This window comes from Bubalus kerabau, chromosome 8 (genome assembly GCF_029407905.1).
Source record: "Bubalus kerabau isolate K-KA32 ecotype Philippines breed swamp buffalo chromosome 8, PCC_UOA_SB_1v2, whole genome shotgun sequence".
Classification (NCBI taxonomy): Eukaryota; Metazoa; Chordata; class Mammalia; order Artiodactyla; family Bovidae; genus Bubalus; species Bubalus kerabau.
Window position 1 is genome coordinate 89,993,094 of NC_073631.1, and position 12,335 is coordinate 90,005,428.

At 36.8% G+C, this 12,335-nt stretch overlaps 1 protein-coding gene across 8 annotated transcripts in view; it reads right to left on the reverse strand.

The window, feature by feature from the left end:
- Positions 1–1,431: 1,431 nt before the first annotated feature.
- Positions 1,432–12,335, reverse strand: part of CADPS2 (calcium dependent secretion activator 2) — a 584,066-nt gene continuing 573,162 nt past the window's right edge. For 7 of the 8 annotated variants that reach the window (XM_055590800.1, XM_055590801.1, XM_055590799.1 and 4 more), the window contains 2 exons: positions 7,964–8,068; positions 1,432–2,367 (listed from right to left, as the gene is read on the reverse strand). In XM_055590800.1, coding sequence (XP_055446775.1) covers positions 2,194–2,367; positions 7,964–8,068 — 279 coding nt within the window. In that variant the 3' untranslated portion in view covers positions 1,432–2,193. Of the gene's footprint in view, positions 2,368–5,931; positions 6,983–7,963; positions 8,069–12,335 lie in introns of those variants that run through there. The other variant, XM_055590802.1, reaches the window with a different exon arrangement.

Below are 12,335 nucleotides of genomic sequence, written 5' to 3' on the forward strand. Positions count from 1 at the left end.
GTCCATACAGTCCTTACAAAACCGGGAGCATCTCCACTACCTGCCCTGACTGTTGTCCTCTCTGTGCAAGCCATGGAGACTGGAGTTGGGGAGGAAACTTTCAGAAATCTCCTGGGTGTAAAAGGTAAGAACACCCAAATTGGAGAGAAGCTACAAGAGGCTGACCAGCAAAGAAGGCTAGTGACCAGCAAAGAAGGTGACATAGGTCAGGTCAGCAGTGAGACCCTCCTGGTCCCAACTAATTTATTTCCCCTACAACACATGCTTTCCCCTTTATTTCTGAATTCTATCAGCTAGATAGTCCTTGAATATATATATGGCTAAGAGAGTGGGGTCATCATTCATTTTAGGACAAAATGTACCAATTACTCTTAGATATGCTGTTTCAAGGATTAGTTTGGTAGCTCAGTGGTAAAGAACCTGTCTGCCAGTGCCAGAGACTTGGGTTTGATCCCTGGGTCGGGAAGATCCCCTGGAGTAGGAAATGGCAGCCCACTCCAGTATTCTTGCCTGGGAAATCCCATGGACAGAGGAACCTGGTGGGCTATAGTCCACAGGGTCACAAAGAGTTGGACAAGGCTTAGCAACTGTGTGTGCTCAGTCATGTTTGACTCCTTGCAACCCTTAGGACTGTAACCCATCAGGGGAAGTTCCCGACCCAGGGATCGAATCCCCCTCTCTTGCTTCGCAGGCATATTGTTTACCAGACTTAGAGACTAAACAACAAACAAGGTGTGTCAAAGAAACAGGCATTTGACATAAAGGAAAAGAAGTGTGAATAATTTCCAAGTAGAGAGCAATCTGAGCTGTGCAGAGCTACCTTGGGGAGGGTACCACTGGGAATTTGAGGGTAGCATGACTGGACAGTCAAGGACTTGAAAAAAGGATAGTATTGGCATGATGGTGGACAAGAAAGGAAAGGACAGCATGCCAAGACAGACAGACTGCCTGTCAACATAGAGTGGGTCTCTAATCCAAGAAAGAAGAAATTTCCTGTCCTGTTTACCTTGTATTATAGGGTCTCCTAGCCCTAGGACCCAGCACTGAATGAATTTTAAAAAATTTAGAAATTACTTATGAATGAATGCTGACATATTTTTGAAAAAAAAAAATTCAAAGATAAATAGTAATTCAAAATTATAGCCAGAAAATATTTTGGAGGAAGAAAAAAATGTTGATTACATGTCAACTGCTAGTTAACATTATTTGCATTTCTAGTATTACTCATTATTAACACTAATTGATAATGTTAACTAGTAATACATGATATATGAGTATGTAGTCAACATTACCTTTGCTATGGAAATGTGCTGTCATAATAACTAGTTCTTTGAACAAGTGTGTGTCTACTAGGTGGAAAGCAGTGTTAATATCTCATATGCATTTGATTATAAATAAACAAAATAAAAACACAGAGCCAAACTGTTGAGATGTTTGTAATACTGCTAACATTTTTTTACTGCATTTAATTTATACAATCCTAATAAATACAGAGGTGGTTAGGGCCAAGCAGACTTCCACTGCCTGCAAGCTGTTACACTGAGAAGTAGAACATGGTATGTTGAAGGCAGCACGTTTATTACCCACACTTTGAGATTTTTTTTTTATACTTGAAAGAAGACATATTCAGAATGGAACAAGACACAAGTCCATTGGATAATCTAGTCTATATTTGGGTTTGGCAATCCTTTAAGCCCAGGAATACACCTGCAGACCAATTTGGAGTGCTAAGAGCCAAGGTTACACATCACAACAATGATAAATTGACTAGGAGACAAACCTTGCACATAAATGATAAACTGTCAAGTACGCCATTTTAACAAAGGTACGTAAGATGGGACCGGCACAGTGATTAGAAGTGGCTTATTCTCACAATGTTTTATCATGAGAAATACATATCTCACTTCACAACACAGGACATGACTTTGATGTTATTACAGAAAACAAAGGTCAAATCTTCTTCAAAAAAAGATTCATGTTCCAATCACAGAGCCAGCCAAAGGTCATCATTTTAGATCAAGCTACACAAAAAAAGGCTGTTTTTAAAAAAATACTTGCATTTTCTCCTTTAACTCTAATTCCACATTAACTTTTTAACAAGCATTTATATTTGATCCAAACAATCAGTGTAATTACAAGAACAGGTACAAAATAAAGTCAAGGTCCTCCTTCCTTCTGCAGAGCTTCGTGTCATCAGCCTTCTTCTTCTTCATCACTGTCTTTCATCGTGATGCCCTGAAGTCCTCCTCCTTCTGAAACAGAAGCTGTAGCCTCCTCTACCGTTAAACGTCTGTGTAGGGTGTCATAGGTCTTACTGTTCAGGGTGCCTTCCAGCACACCCTGCAGTCGGAAGTCCCTATAGGTTTTCTGGATGAAGGAGAGAGAAACCACTTAGATCCCTTACAGATCATATGTATGGATGTATATGTGTGCATGTGTGCTAAGTTGCTTGAGTTGTGTCTGACTCTCTGTGACCCAATGGACCGTAGCCTGCCAGGCTCTTCTATCCATGGGATTCTCCAGGCAAGAATACTGGAGTGGGTTGCCCTGTCCTCCTCCAGGGATTTTCCTGACTCAGGGATTGAACCTGCGTCTCTTATGTCTCTTGCATTGGCAGACAGGTTCTTTACCACTAGCGCCACCTGGGAAGCCCCTATGGATGTATATGTGTATGTCTAAATGTATATATACTCAGTTGGCATTTCAAAAATGATCTGGTACAATTCACTAATGGATTCAGATTGTAGCTGCCCATGCCAGTCATCCTGTAGGTGTAGTTCCAGGGAGAAAATGAAATGAGAGACTTCTGATAATGCTATTCAAACTAGAATTACTCTAAGTAGATCAAAATGTTGTGACTGTCAGATGACAAATGAGCTTTTTTAACCAAAATATTACTAACTGCACATTTACTATTTGAATAACCTGTAACAAAAGTAAAATGATAAATACTTATGTACATTTTCAATCTGAAGGAATTCTTAGTTTTTCAACTGAGGATTCAAAAATACATTTTATAAACTGCATTAGGTTTTGGGGTGTGTGTGGAGGGAAGAGGATTAATCCTATTATCACTAAAATAAGTCTGCATTTTTAGCATTTGTGAATTATAAAGTTTATTTATAGGTATACTGGGTAAAACTCTGTGAGCACCTAAATGTCCCTATGAATTTTGCCCTTCTGAAATTGCCTTGGAATGTGAAGTGCTAAATTCCAGCATTACGCTTCCTTTGGTTGGCTAATGAAAGACATATTTACACCTTTGTGAAACAGTAAATTATTTGGTGTATTATGTGTCAAAAATAGAACAAATACCATTTTATTGTTTATACAGTGCTTCTTAACAACAGAAATAACTACACAACTCTGATTTCTGTGGCTCTTAAGATATGTAAACTATAGAATTTTCCTCATTTTACTTTTCCCCTTAAGTGAGACTTTCTTCACATGTGACTTTTTTATGACTAAACAAGACTGGCATTTTATTATTGATTTTTAAAGTTGTAGTCAGTTGAATGGGGGATTCTATAGAAACACTTCCAAGGCCATTAAAATGCTGCTGCTGCTAAGTCACTTCAGTCGTGTCCGACTCTGTGCGACCCCATAGACAGCAGCCCACCAGGCTTCCCCGTCCTTGGGATTCTCCAGGCAAGAATACTGGAGTGGGTTGCCATTTCCTTCTCCAATGCATGAAAGTGAAAAGTGAAAGTGAAGTCGCTCAGTCATGTCTGACTCTGTGCGACCCCATGGACTGCAGCCTACCAGGCTCCTCCGTCCATGAGATTTTCCAGGCAAGAGTACTGGAGTGGGGTGCCATTGTCTTCTCCATTAAAATGCTAAATATCTTTAAAGTTTTTTTTTTCTGTCCTATGTTAGATTTAGAATACTAAACAGCCAGGTTTCAGTGGATTGTCCCAGAGTATCAGTACATATCCATTTGCCAGTTTTTTGTTCTAAATGATTGCTAAAAGTCACTTTTTTGGGAGTTGCAGTTAGTAGAAGAAAAAAGTCAAAGAAGAAGAAGGAATGTTGTACTTTCTGGCCCAATGTAACAACTCCAATAGCTGAAACATTATGGGATGCCTGATTTCACTCAACACAATTAGAAGGAAAATATAATATTCAGACAGTTGAGCTGAAAGTGCTTATTCACTTGAGGGCGGAAGTGCTGATGGATGGCATCTTAAGCCCCTGCATATACACACCTGGTCTATGAACTTCTGGGAAGGAGCAGAACCATTACCAGGTAGTGGGGTCATTGGTATTTTCACAGTTTATCTTCGTGTCATCTAAGATTTCATTTATGCCCTATGGTATCATTCACATTTCAGAAGTGATATTCTCTTGTCATAAATAAAATGCATATTTGAAAAGTCTACCACATGTCCAAAAAATAAACTGAACTGTGAGGAACACGGACTGTATCTGAGGTCAGCATCTCAACAGCAAAAAGAGTTTAGTGTTTTTTTTTTTCTTTAGATGACCAAAACGATTCTAATTTGATTTTAATATTTTATATTAAGACACATAAAACCTACCATCCTCATTGTCTCTTTCTAAACCATTCTGGGCCACTAGAGAAGCCCTCTAAACCATTAAACCTTATGATTACTATGGTGATATTTCACACCAAAGTTTATGTAATTTGCTCCAGAACCCACAAAGTAACTCTGTTAGGCCAATTTTGTCTAGAAAATCTGGTACTAGTTTACATAGTATTGCTACATAAGAGATTTTTCAAGCCTCTAACAATGGTCTAACAGGTTAAAAATATATCAAGCATACAAAATATTCATCTACAGATAAAGCATCTGAAATAAAGTATTATTGTTCCACTGACAATTATATACTGAGTTTGTGAGTCCTACTTTATTTTATTGGAATGGCTTTCTTTACATTTACTCTAATTATCAATAAGTTGGCTAGGACAGAGCTATAGTGTGGATTTGCCATATTAAAGGCTTTGTAGTTTGTATAAAATTGGATTCTGCTTCCTTATTTTATTAGGAAGTGATAAGCCATTAGGGGAACTGCAGGGCAGGAACCCTTGCAATCTCTCTCTTTCTCTTTTTTTTAGAATTCATAAAATGTTATTGACACGTAGAGATCCTCTGTGGCTGCCAAGAAGGTCTGCTTGGCTCTTACTTAAGACAAGTGCCTGCCGCGGGGTGCTGCTCACTTGTTGTCTTTTCTCCTGGTAAAAGAGGCAGCTCATTTATGTTAACTGCTTCAAAACGTCAAATGGCCTCTAGGGAGAACAGCAATCCATCAGCCATTTTATTTGAGAATTCTATTTTACCCTTTCCCAAATAAATCATTCTGATATTACAACTTTGTTAATTTCTTAGTCCTACATCTTCTGTGAAAATTTTATTGCAATTTGTTTTTTCTTAGTGAGCAACATGAATGAACCAATGGCTGTCTAGGTGTCTTTGTGGGGCAGAGTTGGTTATCATATACATTTTGATGGCATCCGGGTCTCCATGGGCACAGAAGAATGACAATGCTTGCGAGAACCAGGTTTCTAGGGTCTAGTAGCTGGGCTCCTGAGTAGAATGCACTACTCGGCTGTAACAGGCAGGTCCAGTCCATGTGATGTGGATGGAAGGACAGCCTACTCAGAGCCTGCACAACTCTGTATACGTGCTGTTTAATAGCTGTGTAAATTCACTGGAAAATGAACATTACAACTATATAGGTTCCAAAGAGTGATGAATCTATGTATGAAATTGGCTAGTGTCTGCTTATATTCAAAGTAGAAAAAAAATAACTAGAATACTAAATTAATTCATCCCAATTTTTATTGTAAAAATAATCACTTTTAATTATTAAATAAAACACTAGGACTTGATTAAATGCATCAGCCCAAGAAAGTATTGACTGAGTTTGGGGGCCTGCTTGTGAAAAATAATACCCGGAAAGTCAAACATATATACATGAAATTTTAATCTCATATTATCAGTCTTGATTGCTGGTAGCCATAATGAACACTATATTAAAATAAGATTAAAAAACAAGATAGATTGACTTAGAATAAAATGGAAATGTCACCCTATAATTAACAAAATTATTAATCATTTTTCCTGCTAACTATGTGAACATTAGAATAGGAACGACTTTGAAAGAAAAAATGATGGGTTAATAAAACATGAAGATTCTTATTCTAAAACCAAAAGCTTACCAACCTATCAACTAGTATCAGTTACCTGAGTTTGTAATTTCTGACATCCTGAATACAATATATATTAGCTTGAAAATATGGCTGATCCTAAGGGATATTAGCTGATCCTAAGCTAATCCTAATATTAGTCATATTATTGACTGCAGTCTTAACATGTACATATATTTAGAACATAAACACAGATTATTCTGATTCTCTTTTATGAAAAACAAACTTCATTTGAAAGCTCTCCAAGTCACATTTGTAGAAACAAGGAAGAAATCATAGAGGAGCTAAAGCAAATATGAACATATCGTGGTGTGTTTTCAGTTTTTTTGTAAAATAAATAACACCTGGTAAAAACTGTTCTAGATCAAAGGTAGTTTGTTGATTGAAACGGAATGTGTTTAGTGTATAAAAGTTACTGGATGGCTATAACTTTACTTGCTGTTTATGACTAATCATGATTGCTATCACTGTGACATCATAGGTCTGGTTCTGTTCTAGCAGATTTGCCAGTTTCTGACTTTAGAACTTTCGTCTTGGTGGGTACTTTAATCTATGATAACTTCTGTGTCTATGGTACAAAAGAATCTGCAATCTAATGAGACTGCAGGAACCAAGAGAATGGTGGAAAATATTTTAATATGAATAAAACTTTTAACAATGTGATACAATGGTTCTTCTCAAACTTTATCATCTATCAGAATCCTCTGGAGGGCTTGTTCATGTGCAGATGGCCAGGCGCCGCTCTCAGACACTCTGATTCAGTTGATCTGGGGTGAAGCCCAAGAATTTGCATGTCTAAGTTCTCAGGTGATGCTGGTAATGTTATATCAGGAATGACATTGTCAGAACCACTGCCTAGATGTGTGTATGTACACATACACATACGAATATACATACATATGTATATATGTGCATAAAGATACATGCAAATATATAGGCACACACACGTATATATAAATATATGAGAGTGAAGTGAAAGTGTTAGCCGTTCAGCTGTGCCTGACTCTTTGCGACCCCAAGGACTGTAGCCCAGAACTGCTGATTTGCAATAGCTTAGAGTTGTTTTGGGCCAAAATGTAGAATTTGTCTCAATTTTAAGAAAAAGTTATACCTGTGGTACATTCTGCATTTCTACTAGAATTTCTAAGGTGTGAAAAATCATGTGAGTTTTAAAGGTGTGAATAAGATATTATCTTAAAGTCCCTCCTAAGTATACTCTTGAAAAGCATAAGTCAAGACAGCCTTGGTGAACCGAGATTACATCCGTTGGTGGTTAGGGATGGTCCCCAATACTCACACTGATCCTCTCTCACATATTGGGGTATGCTTCCAAAAGAATTCAGGCTGTGACAATGTTTTACTTTCATATCAGGATATAACAAAAATAATGGAGATTCTCCTTGTCCTAGGGGCAAATATAATTAAAAATCCTTCTAATGATATATTAATAAATGTGAAGGAAATGTATGAGGAAAAAACACTGCTGTACCTAAGATAATTAATACAAAATTATTATGGACTTAGTACACTTAGGTAAATATGGTAGGGGCTTTATGTATATTATCTTAAAATGTGATTCCTTTATGGTAACAAAATACTTTTTACTAGTGGAAACACGATTTCGTGGTCTCACTGAAGATGGAATAAACAGCAGTGCATCATTGCCAGCAGTGATGTTTTTAAAGTACTTACATCCACTCGGTTCTATTAAATATGATTTTCTTATATGTCAGTATCCTGCCATTATTCTTTATAGCTTGGTGGGCAATTCACGTCTCAACACATTTTGTTTACCTTCACAATCTTGATGAGTGTCTTCAGTTGGTAAATATGAAGCTGAAGGTCTAATCTATCAGCCAGCCACACACAGATGACTTTCATGGAGCTGCTGTACCATTGCTGCAAAGAAGGATGGGGGCAGAAGGCAGGAAAACAAAACAAGAAAACAACCTCTGCAGTACTTATTTAACAGATTCGGTAATGAGGGGGTAATGAAACACTCCAAAATGACCACAGATAAGCACTTGAAATCAATAATGCTATAATTTTCTGTTAACAGAATTGTATGTTTTGCTAGAAAATCTGCTAAGTTGACCCAGGCTATTCTTTATATGAATTAACATTACAGTCTTTCAGCTGCAACATATTCATGGGAAACAGTATTTTTGCATTTGCAGCCTAGCAGCCTGCTTTGTAATTTATAGGTAACAATGGGTACTAAATACATAATATGGGAGTGAATGGACTGCCAAGCAGCAGGAAAAAAAATGGGTAAATTATTTTCAAAGGGAAATTTCCCATTAATCTCTAGGTTATGTAAAAATCAGTAGATGCCATAATGCATGTAGGCAATACCTAGAAACAGCATTTTAAAGGAGGGATAGCAAAAAACATCTTCAGTTTACTAACCTCTAATCCCCCAAAACACCTTTATCTATTACTGGTTGTTAAGGATTTGCCAAGATGGCTTAAAACCACCTAAAATAAAGATTTCAGATCTTAGAAAGGAATGTTATCAGGATGGAATTCTTGTGTCTTATAAGAATTACAAAAACACATGTCAGTTGACCAAATTTTAAAAGAAAACAATCTGTTTCATTTTGCAAGTGTTTTCGGAGGGTTCATGTTTTCTGTTTATGAAAACTCTCTTGGGAAAACTGAAATTCTCCTCTAATGTACTTTCTTGCTCCTATATAATGTCTGTGAGTATTGTAAAAGAAGAAATTTTGTTTCCATTTTCAAGAAAATGCAATCTGCCATTAGTGATGACATTTTAAGGGAATTGGTACTCATATGCCAGAGCTAGGTTTAGGTAATACTGTAAGAAAATAATGCTATTCATCCAGATAAGTGCGAGAAATATCAATGGCCACGCAGCATTTAGGAAGTGACGAAAGAGTTTTTGAGAGAGAAGGGATTTTGTGCCTTGCTTGAATATACAAAAACAGTGACACCACAGATCACATATGCATGTGCATATGTTAGGTATTCAAACAGAAAAAAATTCTTCATATTTCTTCCACAATAAAGCAGTAAATTCAAATTTCTAAAAGAAATCTCAAGCGATGTAAGTCTGAAATTCACCTGGACTTGTATTTTATAACATGTTCTAATAAAATTTAGTGTAAGGAATGGTAGTTTAAGCCTAATGTAAAAATGAATTGGTTTAAGATTTCATCAGGCTTGTTTCTTATAATCGGTAGATATACTGGACACACATGCATAAAATGAGATAAGCTATTTGAAAATGAATAACTGATCTATTGAATACTGTGATGTCAAATGGATGAATGACCATTCCAGTTTTTAAACTGTGAGATGGGCTAAGGTTTTTTTAAAAAGTGTTATTCATGTACCCAATTTTGCTTTTTCCTAATGATTACTTTCCTAACTTTCAGAACGTGTAAAGGTATCAGATACAAGTTTTATAAAACAAGATAATCCTAAATTCTTAAAAAATAAACTAATAAATTCAGTACTTCAGCTGACATATTAAATCTTAATAGATTAGTATCTGATATTTAAATCCTCTACTTTCTTATTTTAAATGATAGCCTCAACTTCTTGAGTTCTATTTTAATGCAAGCAAACACTCAGAGGTATTGGTGATGTTGAATATGAGTATACTCAAGTAACGTAACACTCTTACCTTGACTCCACTCTCCAAGTAACTTGAAAGCTAAAATGTAGCTGTAATGGTTATGACTCTTAAATTATAGCGCTTCTTCAAGGGGTAATTTAGTTGGGGGACAAAATATGATATATTGTACTAAGTTTATAACATACGCAATAATCTGGCTGTCAGACTATAAAGTTACTATATATGTGGTAGGTTGTATGAATTTGAGATAAATGAAAATACTTCCTTAAAATTACTCCTTATGCATCTTATGTTCTTAAAAAATCCACAGATAATTTAAAATTAATGTAACTTCATTTTTCTATTACATGTAAATGATACTTATGATTAAGTGATAATTGAAGGGACATCTAATATAACACAGAAACTTATTATTAATATACCTTCTGTAACACAATGCCAAAATTGTAATTTTAAAGAATAATAATTTGGAAATCAAATATCTAAAGTTAACTATAAAATCAGAGAAAAAGAATTAATGTTAATAAAATGCTTAAGCCACTTTATCATCATCTTGCTTTAAAGGCAATCAAATTATTCTACAAGGAACATTCTATAAGGGAAATGATTTCATCCACTAATCATGCATAATTTTAATTCCTAAGTCAAAGCATTTTGAAGAACTTCAGCGAAAGCAAGCAAATGAAGAGAAATAAGCAGCTTAGCTTAGAGTTTATGGTGTTATGAAGAATAAGCTAACAAACCAAAAAAAACCTCACTGGGACTGCTTCTTTCTTGTATACGGTGAAACACACACACACCCCCCCAAAATATGTCAGTAGCATTTCCCTATTTCTTGAGCTCGAATAGAAATGTTCTTCTTTTGGGTGGAGGATGATAGGTCCCATTTTTTTTTTTCCCATTTTGAGAAAAAATTCAAAGGTAAGTTAGCTTCATTCCCCTCACCCACCCACACACTCTACTGAAGCAAACCAATCCCCCAAAACAAAGAAAAAAAAAATTTGAAAGAGGTGAATGTGCAGTGAAGTGTGACTGTTAGAAAATGTGCTTTCAGTTTGGAAAAGTTAATTTTATAAAGCAACTTGGTTGACTATTCACTTTTCCCTTCAGGGGATGACAACGAAGGGGCGCTGGAGCCTGCACTCAAGTCATGGGTATGGCATTACTGCTTTATTCTCTGCTTGGTCTACTTAGGAATAAAGCAGTAAGTGTATATTCTGCACTCTTTTTTTCCCCCTCCATCAATCCATGCCAGCAGCCTACCACTTTAACAAAAAATATGTGGTTTTTTTTTTTTCTTTTTGTGGTTCATTCAACTCCTGTAAGGGCATGCATTACTCACTTCATTTTCTTGAGATATCTCTTTTAAAGCAAAAATAAAAGAAAAGGAAAGGCTAGGGTTGACTCTGTGAGACCCCTGTATTTATTCACACTTATTGTGCATGACTGTAGACTGGTAAATCATATTAGCGGCCCGTCTCCCCATCAAGCTGCTACTTGCTTTCCAGCCCTGGGAAGGTTCAACAAATCAACAGGAGCACGGAAAACAGAACATCAGTCTAATCTAGTGTTTAAGGTGAAGTTTTCAAACCCAATCTAAGAAGATCTTTAGAGCAAGCAACAAGCTGAAGGGCTCAGAAGGTGGTATTGACAATGAAAGAGTGTTGAAATATTGAGAAGCGCAGCACTTGTGCATTTTTAATAACAAGAGGGTCAACAAGGACACAGCTCCCTTAGTGCCAGGAGTTGCCACTGACTATGGAAATTGCCACACCAGGGCTATAAACGCTTGCAGTTCATCAGCTTTCTTAAACAGTTCATCAGCTTTCTTAAACACCCTGAACCCCCTCAGTGGACCTTTAGTCTTGAATTAACAAACCAAAGCAATGAAAGAGGGTGCATTCTGAATGGCTGGCATTGATCCCCAACTGTGTCAGCACTGCTACAGGCCCTGAAAAACTCTCCCCATTGTCAATAGAAATTGACAAACCTCGTCTCCTAAATAGTGCAGCTGAGCCGGGCGGGATCCACGCAGCTGTAAAGGGCGCTGCTCTTGGGGCCGGGGAGCACTAACAATGGAACAAGCATGAGCTCTTTGTCAGTCCCAGACTCGGCAATTTTCTAACAAGGATTAAAGTTGTTTCTCGGCAGTGCTGGTTGAAAAGAGATTTAGCAACACACCGTGCTTTCTTCATGCAAGTTAAAGAGAAGTAGTTAAGGAATTTCATTATTCCCTTGACTAGTGGAAATACAAAACAAATATATTAAATATGCGCGGCTCCCTTTTCCGTCTAATTTATAACATTTGGAGGCAAGAGGATTCAATGCAATATAACACTTCTTGCTTGGAAATAAGCACTCTTACCTTTATTTTGGAAGTTTTATATATTTTTCTTTTTAAGAAAGTCCAGCCGCTTGCCACCTGGAATGAGGTCTCAATACATACTAATGCACAATGTCTTCAGACCCTCTGGGGCTGATATTCCTAAATCTGAATCACAGGACCCCATAGGGTCCATGTATTACGGCGGCTTCGAGCAAATCATTTGTCATAATGCGGCTTCT